This window comes from Spermophilus citellus, assembly GCF_964194105.1.
Source record: "Spermophilus citellus genome assembly, chromosome: 9".
Lineage (NCBI taxonomy): Eukaryota > Metazoa > Chordata > Mammalia > Rodentia > Sciuridae > Spermophilus > Spermophilus citellus.
In genome coordinates, this window is record NC_138191.1 from 120,121,588 (window position 1) to 120,142,212 (window position 20,625).

At 47.6% G+C, this 20,625-nt stretch overlaps 1 protein-coding gene across 1 annotated transcript in view; it reads left to right on the plus strand.

Moving 5' to 3' along the window:
* The first annotated feature begins 2,103 nt into the window (after positions 1–2,103).
* SLC9A1 (solute carrier family 9 member A1) overlaps positions 2,104–20,625 on the plus strand; it is a 56,895-nt gene continuing 38,373 nt past the window's right edge. The window contains exon 1 of the mRNA XM_081308020.1: positions 2,104–3,201. Coding sequence (XP_081164146.1) covers positions 2,865–3,201 — 337 coding nt within the window. The 5' untranslated portion in view covers positions 2,104–2,864. The remainder of the gene's footprint in view (positions 3,202–20,625) is intronic.

The window sequence follows — 20,625 nt, forward strand, 5'->3', positions numbered from 1 at the left end:
GAAAGGACTGCGGGTCTCAGGGTTCTGGCCCCAGGGCACCTCTGGAAAGTCCTTTTTATTATCGCCTCCCTTTCCCTCTCCTCTTTATTCTAACCTGAACCTGTGGTGTTTTGAAAGAACAGTGGACTCAGACATTAGAGGCCTAGATCAGTTCCTAATTGCTGTGTGACCTTGGGAAAATGGCTTTGTGTCTCTGAGTCTTGGTTTTTCATTTGTAGAATGGGGATGAGAATCATCACTACTATGCACTGACCCTGACTATGCAACAGGATTTGGATCATTGATAAACCTGGTTGAATGGTTGTAAATTATCAGAGGCTGAACAATTTTGAGGCAATATTGTTGTTGTTGTTGTTGTTGTTGTTGTTCTTCTTCTTCTTGTTTTGGTACTGGGGATTGAGACCAGAGGTACTTAACCATTGAGCCACATCCACAGCCCTTTATTTATTTATTTATTTATTTATTTATTTATTTATTTATTTATAGACAGGGCCTTACTAAGTTGCTGAGACTGGCTTTGAACTTGTGATCTTCCTGCCTCAGTCTCCAGAGCCACTGGAATTACAGGCATGCACCACCATGCTCAGCAATATTGTCATTATTCTGATCCTTGAACTAAACATTACTCCTCTCTTTGGTTACTTCCATTATAGCTGATATTTTTTCATCTGCTCCCATATGACACATCTACGCTTGACTTTCTTTGAATATGTTTCCTGCTTGTTGTCATCTTCCAGATGGTTTAAACTATGTCTGAAAAATGTGAGGTACAGAGAACCCAGTCTAATGTGTTTACCACCATCTCACTCTACTGTTATTTTAATATACCTTTGTGTGGAAGGATAACATAGCTAGAGAAAAGTGTGCTATAAGTGCTCCATGAGTTATCACAAAACAACTACCTCTCTGTAACCTTGGTAACTCAGTAAAGAAATTGAATGTTATCAACTCAGAAGCCCTTGCTGTGTCCACATTGTGCCCTGGCCCAGTCATTATTGCCTCATGTCTTATCTTTTGTGTTGCTAGAATCCAGAACAAACCCTGGCTAAGAAGCCCAGAAAATATTTATTAAACTGCCTTGAGCCCCTCTGAGATTACTCTGTGATCTTGAGCTAGTCACTTTGACTTTCTTTCTTTTTTATTTTATGTTTTTGTATTTGTGTATGGACAGCATGCCTTTATTTTATTTGTTTATTTTTATGCAGTGCTAAGGATGGAACCAAGTGCCTCAAACATGTCAGGCAAGCACTCTACCACTGAGCTACAGCCCCAGCCCCACTTTGACTCTCTTTACCTTAATTTACTCTCCTATAATAGAGGACAGCAATTCAGTTATTTCAAAACTTCTCACCCTAGTTGTATATTAGAAATTTTGAAAAAAATTCACGTGCTGGGGCACGATGGTGGAACAATTGAACTTAAATCTCCCAAGGTAGATCCCAGGTAATTAATGGTATTTGGTAGTGTGTGTGTGTGTGTGTGTGTGTGTGTGTGTGTGTGTGTGTTTACTGGGAATTGAACCCAGGCATGCTCTACCATTGATCACATCTCCATCCCTTTTTATTTATTTATTTTGAGACAGGGCCTCACTAAATTGCTGAGGCTGGCGTTCAATTTGCAGTCTTCCTGCCTTGGTCATCTGAGTGGCTGGGGTTACAGATGTGTGCCACCACTCCTGGCTAGTAATTTTTTTTTTTTTTTAAGGCTTTCCAATGATTCCACCATTTCAGTAGTATGTCCTTAACAGGTTAGAAAGCTGTGAAACAGACCTAAATAACTTGCTCTAGGTCACACGGTAACTAGATATATAAGATAATGTATCCTTCACAGTGTTATTGGGAAGCCTTCATAAGACTGCGGATGTAGATGTGAAAGATCTTTATAAACAGAACGGAATTTTGCCCCTGTTAGAATTTGTGGGTTCTGAACTTTTTTTTTTTTTTTCCCATCTGACTTGGCTTCCTCTTCCTACGTGATGCTTCCTCCCTCGGCGACAGGGGCCGCTGCGCCGAGCCGGCGCTGACAGGTCCCTCTAGCCCGCGCGCCGGCTGCTCGCTGGTGTCTATAAATTGCAGCGCCCGGCTTAGCTGGGCATCAGTCCGCTGCCGCCGGGGCTGAGGTCGGCCCTAGAGCTGGAGCCAGCCGTGGAAGAACTACAACTGGGCCGGGGCGGAGCGCAGCGACGCGCCGGGGTCGCAAGGAGGGGCGTGTTGCTGCTGGCCCACAGCAAGCCCACCCCAGCCCGCGCCGAGGCACCTTCCCGCCAGGCCGCCTGCCTCCTCCTTCCGCCTCCCTCCATTTCCCCCGGAATCTCAGCCCGGCGCTCCAGGACCCCGGCCCTCCCCTGGGTGGAGAAGCTCCGGCCGCTTTCCCGCTTCACTCTTTTTCTCACAGGCTGGGCTTCCAGCCCTCTGTCTCCTTTCCCTGGTCTCCCCTCCTTCCTCCTCTTCCTTTAGCTCAGGTTCCCTACCCCTTCCTCTAGTCTCAGCGCCTCAGTCACTTTCCTTAGCCAAAGGTCCCCAGGTCCTTTCCTCTTCCTTTCCCTTGCCCGGGGTCCAGCCTATCCTGTCCCTTCCTTATTCCCTAGGGTGCAATCCCTCCCATTCCCCTCTCCCTGGCCCGGAGTTCCAGACCTTTTGGTCTTCTGTGGTCCCTTCTGGGTCCTTGTCCCTCTTCCCACAGTTCGGAGTCCAGTTGCAAGCCCCGCCTCTCTCCACCCTCAAGAAGACTGCTTCCACGAAAATACTTCTCTAAAACATGAACTTTTCCTAGAGACTGCTCCAGTCTTTCCTCCCTGCAACCCATGCTCCAGGTCTTATTCTCACTTTACTAAGGATTGAGGCCTTCTGGGCTGAGGGAGCAGCATGATGCTTTGGTGGTCTGGTTTCTGGGGACCCTCTTCGCTTCGGATCTTCCCCTCCTTGCTGGTGGCGGTGGCCTTGGTGGGGCTACTACCTGTTCTCAGGAGCCATGCCAGCACCATCGGAGGGTCTGAGCCACCACAAGAACGCTCAATTGGGGATGTCACCACTGCCCCACCAGAGCCACCCCATCCGGAGAGCCGCCCTGTTAACCATTCTGTCACCGAACATGGCATCAAGCCGCGAAAGGCCTTTCCAGTCCTGGGCATTGACTACCCACATGTTCGCACACCCTTCGAGATCTCTCTGTGGATCCTGCTGGCCTGCCTCATGAAGATAGGTAAGTCCAATTTGCTTGATGCTACTGTCATTGCCACTGCCACCAGACAACTGAGCTTCTTGCCCCATCTCTTACCATTTGAGGCTGCCCAGGATTTACAGGTCTGAACTACTCCTATAAAGCAGGGAGCCTGCACCCTGCCATCTTGGTTTTTCTCAAACTCCAGCTCTGTGGCCTCTGTTCTGAGACCTGTCAAGATTAGAACCTCCATTGTGCATGGGAGAGAGAGCAGGATTCAAGGATGGGACACTTTTGATACTAGGTATCTTCAGCAAGGCTTCCAGACCTGGCAGGAATCCTCTGAATAAGCCAGACCCAGAGCCAGGCATCCAGCTATGTGTGAGACATAGAGAAGTGTCTCCTAGCAAGTGACACTTTTTGCTCTGTCAACAGCATCCAGTACAATTTATTACCTGCTTCACTGGAGGGTGTCCCAGGATGGAGTATATTTCTACTTGGCCTATCTGAGGAGTTTGGGTATAGCAGAGACCTGGGTGCAAGGAACATAAGGGGTTCCCATAGTCTCCCCTTCCTTGATCCCTAGGATGTTATCTGATAGTTTCTGGTGGCAGCAATGCCATCCTTTATACAGTTAATGAGAATTTCTGAAGGCTGTTTGGGGGTGGTAAGAGTGGAGGAGGTTGAAGCTTGGTCTGATCCCAGCTTACCCCAGGTTGGTATCTGGTTCTGCTTGAGGTGCTGCCTGGGCTGATATTGGTCACTTATTTATAGGAGAGACATAGGGAGAAGGGTTAGGGGTGTTCTGATCTGAAGATACTTTGAAAGGTCCCTCCTGGAGAATTGGGCTCACTGCCCAGCTTGAGCACCCTGTTCTGCTGGGTGATTGGTGGAACTCCCCAGAGTCTGCGTAACCCAGAAATTCCTGGAAGAGGTGTCTAGGGGGGCTTTGCAAGCTACCTTTGCTTCTTCAGCCCACCCCCAGATAGCTGTGGAAGACATGAGGTTCTGGGACTCTGCTCCCCTCTTTGCCTGATTTTTATTGGGCTTGGGGAGTTTTGAGACTTGGCAGGAAGCCTCCCAGCTATCCCAAGGACATGCAGGAGCTGAGAGCTGATGCCAGGCCGGTGTGAGGCAGGCTCTGGGACGTGCTGCAGGAATGAACTGGTGCCTCTGTTTTGATAGATCCAGGAGCTGGCTTCCTGGTGCAGGGCTTTGGTGCTGAGCCAGTCACAGTGGTGGGGCCTGGTCATGGAGCTGGGCCATCAGCACCTATACTCTGATGGTAGCCAGCTTCCTGGAAAAAATCAAGGACTGGACAAGGGGAACCATGTGTACTGATTCTGACATAAATTCATGACCTTGAAGAGCATGGGCCTTTTTCTGCAGGATTCACTTGTGCAATGGGCAAGAATCTTAACTGCTGTTTGAACATATCAATTGAGGCATTAAACCTTATGTCTGAATTTGTTGTAAGACACTAAAGTGACCATGGTATGTCATTTGCTTGTGTGAGACCAGGAAGAGATCTCACAAATGCTATCTATAAATTGCTTCCTCCCTCCAATTCCCTCACCTTCCAACTACACCTGGCATTGTATGGGGCATTAGGGACTGGCACTTACACTGAGGGTTTCAGTGCCTGCTGCTGGGACAACAGTATGATCACAGAGATTCCACTCTAGGCAGTCTGAAGTTTCTGCCTGCAGGCCTGACGTGGCTTGACCTAATAGGGTCAGGCTGGGTCTGGCCTGCTTTGTCACCACCAGAGTGCTGGGCCCAGGACTCTGGGCAGCTGGAGAGCAGAGATGGTGCTGTGGCAAGGATATCAGTCTTGAAGTCCGGAAACCCAGCTTCTCACCCATCCTCCCTTTGTGACCTTGGGCCAGTCATGCTTCCACACCAGGCAGTTGATCTTTATGACCCTTTCTAGATCTGACATTTCTGCCATTCCCCTCACTGTGAAATCCTGGCAAAGTCACTTAACCCTGGACCTCAGTTTTCCCATTGTAAAATGAGGAGGGTGGGTATGATCTCCTTTTCAGTTCCAAAAGTCTGTGCCTTTGGCTTGGAATGCATTTTTCCCCCCTGCCTCTGAAAATAAGAGCACTAGCATCTGGCCATCTGGGGAAGAGAGTGGAGGGAAAGGTGGCCAGACGATCTGAAGGGTTCATGTTCAGACCCCCACCTCTTTTTCCCCCCTTTACCTTTGTATTGTAGAATTGAGGTTAGAGTTGAGGTTGCAGTGTAAAATTCAGCTACCACTCTGCCACTTATGCTGTCTGAGCCTCAGTTTCCCCATGCATAAAATGGAAAATAAAGGCTGGGGTTGTAGCTCAGTGATAGAGCACTTGCCTAGCATGTCCAGGGCCCTGAGTTCCATCTGCAGCACCACAAAAAAAAAAAAAAAAAAAAAAAAAAAAAAAAAAAAGGAAATAATGCTGTCTAGCTATAGTGCTACTGATGTGATGATGACATTAATTAATCCACATAAAACTGACTTTGTACACACAGGGAGGGCCCAGTGAGCAGCAGCTGCCCCTTGTAATATTTTAACCACGTAAGGCAGATATGACCCTGCCTATTACAGTCTTCCTGCAAGGCAAGAGGATCACAAATCTCTTAATCCTAGGTTGACACTGGATTTTCTTCCTTAAGGTTTCAAGGTTTTGGGTGTGTCCAGCTGACTATTCTTTCCTTTAAGCTGTCTCCCAGAGCTGGCCCTGGGAGGAGGGGAGATGGTACCAACTGCCTTGGGAATAGGACTAGTGGGCTGACGCCGTGCTCTCTGCACTGTCAGATACCTGGGAGCCTATTTCAGGGTCTTACCTATTCTCTATTCTCTCAACACCCCAGCGTGGGTAGGAGTTAGGTTGAAGCCCTCATTCTGTCAGCTTTGGCAGCTGCCTCCCTTGCAAGGTACCCCTCCTTTAAGAATGGAAAGTGCTGTGTACAGTTTTCCTTCCTATCCTAATCTCAGAGCAGAGCCTCAAGGAGCCTTCTTGCAGAGGCTGGTGTGGGAGGGGCAGGGTCAGCTGCCATTCTAGAGTAATTGATGCCTATGGATTCTCTACTAACTTGGACTCAAGGGGTGACATTAGGCAAATCACTTCCTTCTCTGGGCCTTTTAAAAAAAATCTCTAGGATAGTCAGGGATTCTTGTCTTTTCTTGATGGGGAGGGGCTGGTGGCACAAGGGAGATTTAGAGTATAGGGAGAAGTGTGAGAAAGTCCCTGAGCCTTAAGGGTAGGGCCATTCCCCACCTGCTTCCCATACTGTGGTTTGGCTCCTGCATGAGTTCTGCTTTGTCCCAGTTCACCTGACTCCTAGGCAGTGCTGTTCCGAGGACAGCCTCACCCAGCTCACCACTGGCAGCACCCGCTATGTTATTTGTCCATATTTCTGACCTGGAACTCCTGGCAGGGGCCCAGAAGCCTATAAAGCAGGTATTCATCTTGTCTTCTGAACAGGGACAAAAAAGGCTTCTTTTGTACCTTTATATCTTATAGCATTTTTGGTTTTGGTCTTTGTAAAATATATGCTGCCATTTCCTCCTTAGAAGAAGTCTGTGCACAGGGGAAATAAGGTCATTGTTGCCCACTTCACATGCACAGATATCAGGTCCAGCAACTGGTTTCCAGTAAAAATGAGGCTAGAGCTTGCCTCTCCCACTTCAAAAAAAGAGAGAGGAAGAAACAGCTTGAAGGTCACCTTGAAGTTGTTCAAGAAGTCCAGCAACTGTAATCCCAGCAACTTGGCAGGCTGAGGCAGGAAGATGCTGAGTTCGAGGCCAGCAGCAGAAATTTAGCAAGACTCTGCTTCAAGACCCTGCCTCAAGTGGTAAAGCACCACTGTATTTAATCCCCAGTACAAACAAAACAAAACCCAGACAAGACTCAGTACAAAGGAAGAGGCATCTTTTTTTCTCTTTGGGAAAACAACTGCCTGGCTGCAAGGTGGTGGGAGGGATGGGCTGGGGCTGTAGCTCAGTGGAAGAGCATTTGCCTAGCATGTGTGAGGCACTGGGTTTGATTCTCAGCACCACATAAATAAATAAAATAAAGATCCATCAACAACTAACAAACAAAAAAGATGGTGGGAGGGAGATCAGCTGAGGCCTTGGGAGGAAAGGATCAGGCAGGATGCATGTCTTCAGGAGTACCGGGGCACCTGGAGAGCCTTGCTTGGTCAGATGGCCTGGACTTCATTCAGCTGAGCACCCGTGAGGTTTGCCTTTCCTCTGTCTCAGCCAGCCCAGCTTATCCAGGTCTGGTATAAAGGGAAGATGTGGTCAGAAACCTTGGGCTCTCTACCCCTGCCACTGTCTCTTGGTGACTGTGGACTGTGGGGTTCATGCACATCATTTCTTGAATCAGTGAGGTGAAGGTGCTGTTTCCACTTTCTAAGACTGAGGTGGATTTGAGGTTGCCTAGTTCACTATAGTGACTTTCACAATCTTCCTTCCTGTGTTAATTAACTTTCTGTCACCATATCAAAATAACTGAGATAATCAACTTATAAAGAGAAAAGTTTTGACTTTAAACTCATGGTTTTGGAGGTTCCAATACATGATTGGTTGGCCTTGTTGCTTTCGGCCTATGGTGAGGCAGCACATCGTGGCAGGAATACTGCCTACCTCATAGTCAAGAAGGAAAAGCGGGGACTGAGGATATAGCTCAGTTGGTAGAGTGCCTGCCTCGTATGGCACAAGGCCCTGGATTTAATCCCCAGCACCACCACCAAAAAAGAAAAAAAAAAAAAAAAAAGGAGAAGAGGATCAGGTGTGGTAGTACACTCCTGTAATGCCAGCAGCTTGGGAGACTGAGGCAGGGGGATCGCAAGTTTGAGGGCAGCCTCAGCAATTTGGCAAGGCCCTAAGCAACTTAATGGGACTATCTCAAAATAAAAAAACAAAAACGTGCTGGGGATCCTCAGTACCAAAAAAAAGAAATGAGGGCGGAAGTCCCACAGTTCCCCTTCAGGGGTACACTCCCAGTGACCTAAAGATCCCCACTAGGCCCTACACTTTCTTAAAGTTTCACGGCATCCCAATATCACCACTCTGGGACCTTTAACACATGACCCCTTGGGGGACATTTAAGATTCAAACTATAGCAGTCCCCTTTGGGGAGGTCTTGCCAGCCCCCTGTAGCCTGCAGCAATTGCTTTCCCTTTCTCCTCGGAACCCTTCTCCCTTATTGTTTATCCACAGCTTTGGCATTAGGCCTAGCCTGTCCTGTGACATCTCCTCTGTTGGGGGTGGGGGATTGTTTTTAATAATAATTACCATTTATTGAGTATCTGCAGAGTAGTGTCAGGCACTTTGTAAGAGTAATCTCATTTAATTCCTACTAAAATCCTAGGAGATAAAGACTCTCTCTGTTTGGCAGATGAGGAAACAGCTCAGGGGTTAACTTCAGTGATGCTGAACTGCTGTTTATTTTCTGTTCAAGTATTGGCACAGCCTCCTGGAGGGGTGCAGCTGCGGCCTGCCTCTCACATTGCTCTCAGCAGATGTACATGGCCCTGTGCCGAGTGGTACCCAGCTCAAAGCACCTGCACTTGGGGACCGTAGGGCTCCCTCTATGGTGTGGGCAGATGTCCACAGTGGGAACTCTCTCCCTGCCTGAGAAAGCTATAGGTGTTTTGCACCTGGCTTTGGGCCTGTCCTCTGTCACTGAATTTGTTGTGGATATGCATAAATCATGTGGTCAGGTTCTTGATGAAGACCCTGCCTGCTACCTTTCTGCTGGTAGCCTCTTAGCTGTCTAACCAGTGCTTGCTTCTTCCCTTCTTAGGCAGGGAAGTCACAAAGCTGTGTGTATGTATTGAAGAGGGGGGGAATCTTGTGACTATGACCTCTTATAACAGTACTGGGCTGCTCTTGGTTACCCTCAGGGCCCAGCAGGATCCCCTGAGAGGGAGCCTTTGTGTTGGGAGCAGGTGGCACAACTTTCTTTAGCCCTACGAGGCAGGAGGAGTAGCCATTCCCATTAGTGCTGTAATTTGATTCCAAAATCCTTGCGTGTACAGGATTTAATTTTTTTTTCTTTACATCTCAGGAATCAGTCTTGGACTGTGACCTGCTTGAGGTCACTTAGCAAGTAACTTGCAAAAGACACAATCCCTGGGTATTTCACCTAAGGCCTTTTCCTTTTTCCTCCTTGGCTAACATGCTGGGTTATTGTAAGGATCTAGGGGGCTGGGCATAGTGGCTCCTGCCTGTAATCTCAGTTACTCAGGAGGCTGAGTCAGGAGGATGGCAACTGTTTGAAGACAGTCTGGGCAATTTAGTGAGACCCTGTCTCAAAATAAGAAAAAAGCTGGGGTTGTGGCTCAGTGGTAGAGCACTCTCCCAGCACAGGTGAGGCCCTGGGTTTGATCCTCAGCACCATATAAAAATAAATAAATTAATTAAAGATATTTAATCCAACAATAACTAAAAAATAAATATTAAAAAAATAAGAAATAAAAAGGATTAGGGATATAACTAACTTAGTGGTAGAGTGCTCCTGATTTCAATCCCCAACACTACTAAAAAAAAGAAAAAAACAAAAAAACAGAGGTGGGGGAGGAATCCAGGGGAACCAGAGATCCAAAAGGGCCTTTTTTTTTTTTTTTTGGTACCAGGGATTGAACCCAAGGGTGCTTAACCACTGAGCCACAACTCTAGCCCCTTTTATTTCTTATTTTGCGACAGGGTCTTCCTAAGTTGCTTACAGCCTTGCTAAGTTGCTGAGGCTAGTTTTGAACTTGCCATTCTCTTGCCTCAGTTTCCTGAGCTGCTGAGGAAGCACTCTGGCTCCCTCCCCTCCCCTCCCCTCCCCTCCTTCTTTCCAGTGGATTGGACTCAGGAATATTTTGCCTCTGAGCTATAACCCTAGCTCTCATTTTTTATTTTGAGACAGGGTCTCACCAAGTTATTTATGGCCTAAGTTGCTGAGGTTGGCCTTGAACTTGGGATTCTTCTGCCTTGGCCTCCCAGGTTGCTGATATTATAGGCATGCACCCAGTCTAGGGGAACTTTGAAGAAAGTAGATGACCAGACATACCCACATTGGTAGCCTGGATGGTTGTCAGGAGGGGACACCAGTTTCTCCTGTGGGAGGAAAGAACTGAAGGGGTTGGGTGGTCTGGAGTCCTGGCTGGATCAGCAGCAAGTGCACTGCATTTTTGTGAAGGAGTGTGGGGGCTGCAGTCACAGGAACAGTCATTCTCATAGCCCTTGTTTGTGAAACAGGAGACTTTATAAGTGGGGGGCTTTTACTCTCCCTCCAAGTGTTGTAGGCTTTCCAGAAGAGACAGGAGATGCAGGGAAGCAAGTTACAGTGAAAAACTTTCTAAATGGAAGTGGGGAGTTTGGAGGGGGTGAGAAGCAAGGGATATGACTTTTTTTTTTTTTTTTTTTTTTTTTGGTACCAGGGTTTGAATCCAGATGCTTTAACCACTGAGCCAAATCCCCAGCCACCCCCACCCTTAATTTTTTTTTTTTTTTTTCTTAGAGACATGGTCTCTCTGAGTTGCTTGGGGCCTCTCTAAGTTGCTGAGGCTGGCTTTGAACTTGTGATCCTCCTGCCACAGCCTCCCAAGTTGCTGGGATTACAGCCTTGTGCCACCGTGCCTTTTTTTTTTTTTTTTTTTTTTTTTTTTTTTGTGGTGCTAGGGCTTGAACCCTGGGCCTCATATATGCTAAGCATGTGCTTTACCACTGAGCTACACCTCTAGCCCTGATCTTAGCTCTTTGCTGCCCTGCTGTGTGATCTTAGGCAAGATATAACTTCTCTGAGCTCCTCTCTCCTAATTTGTAATATTTTTGTTAAGTATTTGCTTAAGAAAAAAAAGTTTTTGAGACAGCCTTGCTATGACATCAGCCCAGTCAAACTCCTGTGCTCAGGTGATCGATCTTACCATCTCAGCCTCCCAACTAGCTGAGACTACAGGTGCGTTCAGCCCTGCCCAGCTTGTTAAATATTGTTAATTACATTAGCTACCATTTATTGAGCTGTTTCAGAGATTGTGTCAGGTACTTGCACAGCTAGAAAATATTGGGGTTTAGGTCCAGATATGTCTGACTTTGGAGCCCATGTTCTTTTTATCGTCATGCCCTGATTTCAAGAGCCTTTCAGTTTAGAAATTTAATTTTTCCTATAATCATTCTAGAGGCTTGCAGGTTTGGCCGTTTTCTGTTGATTGCTTCTTGGATTTGGGGAAAAAATTGTGACCGACTCCAAGTCCCACAGTGAAGAAATTTTCTATCTCACAAGTAATGGGGGCTGGGGATGTGGCTTAAGCGATAGTGCGCTTGCCTGGCATGCGCGGGGCACTGGGTTCAATCCTCAGCACCACATAAAAAATAAAATAAAGATGTTGTGTCCACTGAAAACTAAAAAATAAATATTAAAAAGAAAAAGAAGTAATGGTATTCCTGAACACACAGGAGTGATAGGGACGTGGAACTAAGGGCCTCAGGCTGCTTCGGAATGCAGCCTGTGCACAGCTGGATGGCCTGCCTCCTTCCCCCCTCCTCCCGTTACCTGCCTTCCCCACTCTACCCCTTTCCTTTTGAGGCAGGCAGAGAAGCCACACTCAGCAAAGCTGAGACCTAGGTTATTCCTGAGTCATCCATCGCCTGTGTGGGCCGCCTCTTGCAATGCTCACTCCTCCTGCAAATGTCTGAGTCAGACGTGTCTCCCCAAGGTTGTCTGCACACACCGCACTGGGCCAAACCGTCTCTTTAGATGCCAATAAACATCAACTGATACTTTAAGGCAGCCCGTGATTATATGTGGGTATTTTTAATCTTATGGGCTAATCTAATTTTAACTGAACTAAGTTTTGGGTTGGGTCTGGATCAGTGGGCTGTCCCCATTCCCTAGAATCATGCTGATTTCATTTCCTTTCCCCTAAAACTCATCCAACATGCAGGACCAATTTGGGGGGTTATTAGACCCTAGACCTGAACCATGAATTCTAATACAATTTGCTACAAATCTGGAGTTTCCCAGATTATTGCAGCAAGATCTTTTTGCAACAGTATGTCCTTAAGTAGCTCTGACAATGATTCGGGGTGAGAGAGGTTTTTTTTCCTTCCTAGGCTCTTGGAGGATTCTTACCTGTAAGCTGGACTGGGCCTTCCACACAGTTCTGAGCCCTTTTGAAATCAGGGCACTGAAGACGGACGGGTGACATCACAGCTGTGAGGCGAATCCCACAAATTCACCAAAATAATAATAGCTAATACTTACACAGCACTTGCTGTGGGCCAGGTAAAGCTCAGGAAGACCCTGTCTTTGTGCTGGCAGCTGGGACCAAACAGCCAAGAACCAGGTTCGAAGAGGCATGGCAGCTGTAATCAGCAAGCAAGCATTAGCGTGTGGCCACTGGGAACTAAGAAGAGTGAAACCCAGGCCCTGCTCAGTAGGAGCTTCCAGTCAGTTTAGGACCATACAAGAAGGGACAACTTGAGACAAGATGTGATCTGTGCTGAGGGCTGGGCTGACTCCTGGCAGAGGCAAAGTTCAGAGGGAGCCAGCCGTGCGTGAGGGGTGGGGTGTTAAGAGAAAGGCCTCTTGTAGGAGTTGGCACTTGAGCAGGGTCTAGAAGGAGGGAAGGAATTGGATAAACAGGCTATACTTAGTATCTGATTCCATAAGAATGTGAACCCCTTGAAGACAGAGCCTTTGTGTTCACTTTCTGCATTTTTTTAAAAATTTTTTACTATTTATTTTTTAGTTTTCGGCGGACACAACATCTTTGTTTGTATGTGGTGCTGAGGATCGAACCCGGGCCGCACGCGTGCCAGGCGAGCGCACCACCGCTTGAGCCACATCCCCAGCCCACTTTCTGCATTTTTTAAAATTGTTGTTGTTTTTTTTTTTTTTTCTTCCTTGTTTTGAGGGTCTGGGGATGGAACCCCAGGACCTTGACCATGCTAGGCAAGTACTCTACCACTGACCTACATCCCCAGCCCTGTTTGTTCACTTTCTTATCTGTGTACGGCACAGAGCAAGGGCACTGCAAATATTTAGGAAGTGAATGAAGGAAGGAACACAGGACTAATGTCCATGTGGACATAGGGACCATGCAGAGATTGGGACACAGAGAAAACCAGGTTGATTGCTCTGAGAGGAGGGAGAAAAGGGGTCCAGGGGCTCTCTGGCGCCAGGCTGACTTCCAGGCCAGGGAGTTTAACCAAAAGTGACAGTTCATAGAATGATGCTTTAGGTGTTAACTGATGTCTAAGTGGTGCTGCGGTGGCCACCTCCCTCCTGGGCCTGGCTCTAATGGGGGGGTCTTTAAGGGCATCCTCTTTGGGCTGGGTGGGGTCCCTCTAGGAAGTTCTGTTTGGTCTGCCCTCCATCTGTGTAAGTAAAAGTGAGATACCAGAACTTCCTTAGGGACCCACTGAGAGGCCTAATTGAATTAAGCTCTTCCTGAGAAGTTTCCTCAAGCCATAAACTGCACTGTGACCATGAATTAATGAGACCAATGCCCATAAACTGTATAAGAAGACAGTCTTGTTAATTTATAGTTGTTCCTAGATAGGTTTACTTATGGCTTACCTTTGTTTTGGGGGGGCTGAGGATTAAACCCAGGGGCACTTAACCACTGAGCCACATACCTAATCCTTTTTATTTTTAATTTTGGGACAGGGTCTTGCTAAGTTGCTTTGGGCCTTGCTAAATTGCTGAGGCCGGCTTTAAATGGCAATCCTCCTGTCTCAGCCTCCTGAATCACTGGTATTATAGGTGTGCAACACTGTGCCCAGCTTTGTGTTTGTGTTTTTGTGTGTAATCAGTGGACTAGAGCCAGAATCTATATGGTAGGTTTTTATTTGTTCATTTGTTTGTTTTGAGGAACCCAGGGGCCCTCTACCACTGAGCTATATCCCCAGCTCTTTTTAATTTTTATTTTGAGACAGAGTCTCACTAAATTGCCCAGGCTGGCCTCGAACTTGTGATCCTCCTACCTCAGCCTCTGAGTTTCTGAGATTATAGGTGTGCACCACCGTGCCTGGCTGGTAGATTTATTTTTATATGAATAAATAAAACATGTAAAATAGAACAGCAGAGTAAAACCCAGCAATAGTATAGAGGAGAATTAAAGTGAAAAAAAAGTAAGTCTTCCTCTTGATCTCCTTGACTGTCCCCTCTATCATACTCCCTAGATGTTACCACTTTTAACTGTCTTGTACATCTTTTTAGGTATTCCCCATTCATATTTGAACATGTGAGTGTGTGTTCTTGGGGGCAATTTTTTAAAAATATTTATTTTTTAGTTGTAGTGAGACACAATACCTTTTTATTTTATTTATTTTTATGTGGTGCTGAGGATCGAACCCAGGGCCTCTCACATGGTAAGCAAGCTCTCTATTGCTGAGCCACAACCCCAGCCCCAAATTTGGTTTTTATAAAGCTACTTGGTAAAGAGCTCTAGGCTGGGAATTAAGGACCTGGGACCTAGTCCTGGATCCTCCTCTTTCCTTCATGTGACTGTGGTCAGTTATTTTGCCTCCTGGGTCTTAGTTTCCCTGTCTTATTGATTTCACTGTAGAAATCTCTGGGGGCTTTCCAGCAGAAAGGCCTGTCAGTTTAGGGGAGCCCCTGCTCTGGTGGGGCCTGAGTAGACTGTGAGACACTGGAGGGAAATTCCACAGCCTCATCCTTTGAGGTTAGGCCAAGGCCATCATGGAGTCCTGGCTTCAAAGCACAGAATTCTTGAGTGTAGGTTCATGGTCATGTCTGACTCCAACTCATGCTTGGGCTTAAAGAAATGGGGGAAGTAAGACAACACATAAGGGAGAAAGCACAGGTGGGAAATTGTGTGGTTCAGGCTTGGGGGGGGGGGGTCAGAGAAGAGGAGGAGAGATGAGGGAAGCTTCTGGAAGGAGATGGTCTAAAGAATGGGCCAGGAGAGGAAAGGAACATCGTTCAGCAGTGGTTGCTAAGGGATTCTGGCCTAGATGGGAGAAGGGACTGGCTGATCTGCTGTTCTTCTGGGATCTACATTTCTAAGTTTCTTTGAGTCATGCTTCCTCCAGAATAGTCACACAATTATGTATGTGGGCCTTTGTCAGGGAGACAAGGCCTGTAGTAGCCCCAGGTTCTGAAGGTTAAGTTCTTCCTTTTGTGCTGTGGGAAATTGAAGAAGGATAAAGGACAAGATGGCCTGGAATGGCCCCTTGGACAAAGTGTTTCTTGATCCTGGATTGAGTAGGATTTGCCTGAGAGACTGCGGAACACCCTCGGGGAAGGGGGAATGAGCCCCTCAGAAAAAGCAGGCTGTGTCCTGAGGGAAGAGAAGGGCAAATGACTCCTTAGAGAAAACCTTTTCCGAGTTGGGGATTAAAGACTTGAGCAGGTTCCTCCTGCACTGTGCAGCTGGGAAGGTACCTGGCTTTCCTCTACCCCTTGGGGCATCTGTGTTGCTATGGTGAGTTGACTCACACCCCAGGTGTGGCTCAGGTGTCCTGCTCTTTTTCTTAAAGTGGCTGGTGCCCAAATACATCTCTGAGTCCCTGTGAGGGGAACAGCCTCCTTGGAGACAGCAGATTCAAGGGCCAGCTTCAGAAGGAGGGTAGGCTCGGGGTAGTGATGGTGGGAACGGGCACCCAAGGAAGCACTGACTTGCCTCTGCTTCTTCTTGAACCAAGGATCCCACTCTCTGTTCATAACTTGCTTCTGGGAGTGAGAGTATAAAATATTCTAACTCTAGAAGGTTAGCGGTAGAAAGAATCTTCTCTCAGCCTGTGGCCCCCAGGCCCAAAGGGAGAGTGGGATATTTTGAACCAGTCCTTTCATTTTCCATTTAAGGCCCAGAGAGGACATGAACTAATGGCAGAGGCAGGGCCTTCTCTAACTCAGGGGTCTCTAGACAGTAGGACCTACACAATGGACTAAGAGGCAGTGTTGTAGTCTTTGACCTGGATGTTGGTATCTAAGCATTGGCAAATCTCAGGTTTTCCAAAAAAAGCAGCATCCTGCTGGGATGGTACCTATCAGGGAACAAGGAAACCCTTGGGCTTTGGCCACTCTGATCCTTATAGCAGAACCAAGTGCAGGGCTCAGGACCTCTGAGCCAGCCCAGAGGCTTTCCCTCAGCCATTGACTCCCTCAGGCCTAGAGCCTGCCACAAGCCAGTGTTAAGCTTGGGTGCTGTGCTTTTTATAGTATCTTTGCCATTAAACAAAATCCTATCTCTTGGGTCCCCTGCCAGGCCCCACAGGAATCTGGATGCTGTACCAGGTAGGCAGGATGCCAGCGTGGGGTGGAGCCCAAGACTGAAGTTACCGCTTGATGGGGGAGGGGGAGCAAGCACCCCTTCCACCCTCCCCTTACTGACTCCACCCTACCTGGCTGTATAGATGCAGATCTTTTTCTTACAGAGCTCAGGGACTGATCTGAGGAGTGCAGAAGAGACATAGAATAGTCAGGCAGTAGACAGTGAATGGGACTTGAGGTGCAGGCGGGATTCTATGGTTTAGAGTAGGGGGAGAGATCTTGCCACTGCGAGGATTAGAAGAAGCTTTATGAAGTGACCATTGAGATGGGTCTTGAAGGATAGCTAGGGTGTCAGTGAGATGCTTGGAGAGCTCCCTGGGCCTGGTCAGAAGCTTCTACCTGGGACAGAAGGGTCCCAGAGCAGTTCCCTTTGGAAACATGCTCACAAGCATGGTGGTTAGGAACCCAGGCTTTGCAGCCCAACAGACCTGAGTTCAACTCGGTACCACTGCTTTTGGCACTGTGACTTTGAGCAAGTCACTTATCATCATTGAGTCTCAATTCGATCATCCTTAACATGGGGTAACACAGCCAGAAGGGATGTTGGAAGGATTCAGAGTACCCGTGTAAGATGGATAGTACAGAGTTTGGCACATCCAGAACACAAGATAAATGGTGGCTTTTGGGATTAGGAAAAAGAGAAATGCAGCTTGTTTTCCTGGTTGTTGACTTCTTGGTGTCCTGCTTTATATGCAGTGATGCTAAACACAGAGGTGAGGTGGCTATGGATAAAAAATATTGATCCTTTTGATGAATATACCCCTAAGGTATGTTGAGCACTTTATTATATGTATTAGGAAACTTTTTTGGGCGGGGGATGCTGTTGATTAAGCCCACTGCCTTGCACATGCTAAGCACATGCACTACCACTGAGTTATGTACCAAGGCCCTTGGGAAACCTTTTGAGGAAGATGCAGTTATTGCTCCTCCCACACACCTTTTTTTTTCTTTAGTACTGGGTATTAAACCCAGGGGTGATTTACCACTGAGCCACATCCCTGGCCCTTTTTATTTTTTTTATTTTGAGATAAGGTCTCTAGGTTGTTTAGGGCCTCAAAGTTGCTAAGGCTGGCCTTGAATATGTGATCCTCCTGTCTCAGCCTCCCGAGTCACTGGAATTACAGGCATGCACCACTGCATCCAGCTGTTATTCCCTTTTTTTTTTTTTTCAGTTGTCAATGGACTTTATTTAATTAATTTATTTATACGCGGTGCTGAGAATCGAACCCAATACCTCACACACACTAGGTGAGTGCTCTGCCACTGAACACCACCCCAGCCCTTTTCCCTTTTTTTTTTTTTAATAAATGTGGAAGCTGAGGCCCAGGGGTTAGGTGGGTTAAGGTTCGGTGACTATAGCACAGTTGACGCCAGAGCCAGGACTTCTCATTCCAAGTCCAGTGCTATCTCCCACATAGCGTTTATGTTACATTATGCCACCTCACTGTAGTAGCAAGCCTGGAACATTTAATGAGTAAATCAGTAACTACTATATGACAACCTGATGTATAGCTGTAAAAACACCCAATTGTGCAAAACAGATAATGGCTTTAAAAATAGGCCCAGCCGTGGTAAGTGTCAGGTGAGCTGTGCCAGGTAAGGGCAGGAGGTTCTGCCACTAGCTGTGTCACCCTTTCCGAGCCTCATTTTCCCCAGTCAAATGTGGTAAGGTCCATCAAGTCCTGAGCACTGTGCGGATTTAGTAGTTGGAGCTGCCATACTAGCCTTCTAGCATTAAAGGAAGAGAGGAGGGTGGAGTTTAAGAGTGTGAGCCAGAGGGCAGTAGAATATGAAAGTCACCAGTGGTGGGGGTGGGGCTACAAATAGGGTCTGAGCTGAATTGTTTGATTTTGGTCTTTAGTTGGGGGGAGATGGAGACATACACTCAGCAAACATTGACTTGAGCTGATAAAAGTGCTGAAGATGGAAGGTGAACAAGTGTAATCCCAGCCTCAAGGGAGAGGCCGACACGAAAACATCATTTGTGGTGTTCTGTGAAGTGCCGCAGCAGGGGCCCACAGAGTGCTGGTGTTCTGGAGGGAGCTTCAGGGAGTCTTCCCAGAGCTCTGAGCTGGGTCCTGAAGGTTAAGCAGGAGTTTGCTCAGCTCACGTAGAGAGAAAACTGGAGAGAGGCACAGAGACATAAACAGCACAGAGCAGAGGTTGTGCAGAACAATTCCCCTTGGCCTTTTGAAACCCAGTGGGATATTTCCAGCCCTTCCACCAAACTCATCTCACCCACCTACTTGGCTAGCGGAGAAGGCAAAGGTGCTCAGCCACACTTGTGGTGGTGAACAGTTGTGATGGGTGTCACTCTATGGGGGCAGTGAGGTGGGAGCTGCCACTAACTGTGCCCCTGCCAGTGACTGGCCTTGTGCTGAAGGCTCCACATGGGACATCACACTGCCTCATCTTCATGGCAACCCCGAGGATGCAGGCATGGCATCTGCCTTTAGCCAGCTTACAGTTACATTGGAAGAGTTAAGTAGGGAATAATTAAGTGCTTGGTGTTTGCTGTGCTATTCTGCTCAAAGCACAGGAGGCCTCCAGGGATGGGCCCTATGTGGTTGGGAGAGGCAAAAGCCTTGGTGCAGGAATCTTGCCAGATCCCATAAGAGGGGGGGGGGGGGGCTGGGGATGTGGCTCAAGCACTCGCCTGGCATGCGTGCAGCCCGGGTTCAATGCTCAGCACCACATACAAACAAAGATGTTGTGTCTGCTGAAAAACTAAAAAATAAATATTAAAATTCTCTTTCTCTCTCTCCCTCTTAAAAAAAAAATCTTAAAAAAAAAAAGAGCAGGGGAGGTGCTGGGCGCAGTGGCGCACGCCTGTAATCCCAGTGGCTTGGGAGGCTGAGGCAGGAGGATCATGAATTAAAAGCCATCCTCAGCAAAAGAAAGGTGCTAATCAACTCAGTGAGACCCTGTCTCTAAATAAAATACAAAATTTATAATAAATAAAAAATATACAATAAAATACAAAATATACAAACAGAGATATGAAAAATTGTTCTCTATATGTGTAATAAGAATTGTAATGCATTCTGCTGTCGTGTATTTAAAAAAAATCAATTATATTAAAAAAAATTGGGCTGGGGAATGTGGCTCAGTGGTCGAGTGCCCCGAGTTCAATCCCAGTACCAAAAAAAAAAAAAGGAGGGGGGCTAAGCAGGTGAGAGTCGCAACAGCAGCTGAGTCTCAGAGCAGCCAGCGTGGGTGACCAGTTGGAAGGATACCTAGCCAGCTGGGGCTAGGGGGATGAGTTGGGGATCAGTGAGAATAAGATTGGTCAGGTCGCTTCATCTGGATTGCTGTGCATCCAGACTTAGCCAGAAGGGTGTGGCCTTGGCCAGGGCTCCTCGGGCTGGTGAGAGCACAGCCACGCAAGTCAAAGGCTTGCCCCTGTGCTGCATTTTTACACCTGCTGTCCCTGTCCATGCCATTATCATCTCATGGTGACTCCTGTGGCTGCCGGAGTGGTTTCCCAGCTCCACTCCTGCCTGGATTCATCAGCTCCACGGGCAGCCAGAGGGAGTTTGTAGAAGTGTAAACCAGAACATGCTGTTCCCTGCTGAAAACCTTTCTGACACTTCCTCATGGACGTGGGATGGAATCCAAGACCATGTGGCCTGCAGCTTTGTCATCATCATCTTCTCTCCTCTCTCCCCTGAACCACACCAACCTTCCCATGTTCCTCTGACACAGTGTCCCTTGCCAGGCCCCTTTTTCCATGCAGCTGTGGCACTTGTCCCCCACCCTGGAATATTGTCCATAGACTGTCTCAGGCTGATGTTCTCATTCAGGCATCAGTCACATGTCTTCTCTTCAGAGGGGCCTCCCTGCTCACCCAGGCTAATATGAGCACAACCAGCCAGCTTCCTCGCTCCCAGGGCCAGACTCTATTCTGGATGCCGAGAACACAGCCAGGGCAAGACAGAAGAGGCCGCTGATGGCAGGGGGCTCACGTGCCGGCATGGAGTAGTGGATGGACTTGACAGTACCAGGCAGTGATAAGTATCCCAAAGGAGATAACTATGAGAGGGAGGTGGGAGCTACTTTGGATGGTCAGCGAAGGCTCTCTAAGGAGATAACTGAAAGATGGAAGGATCCCACCTGAAAGACCAGGCCTCTGAGAAGGGTGCGTTTGAGGAAGCTGGAGTGGAGTAAGAGGGGAAGCGTGGTGTGA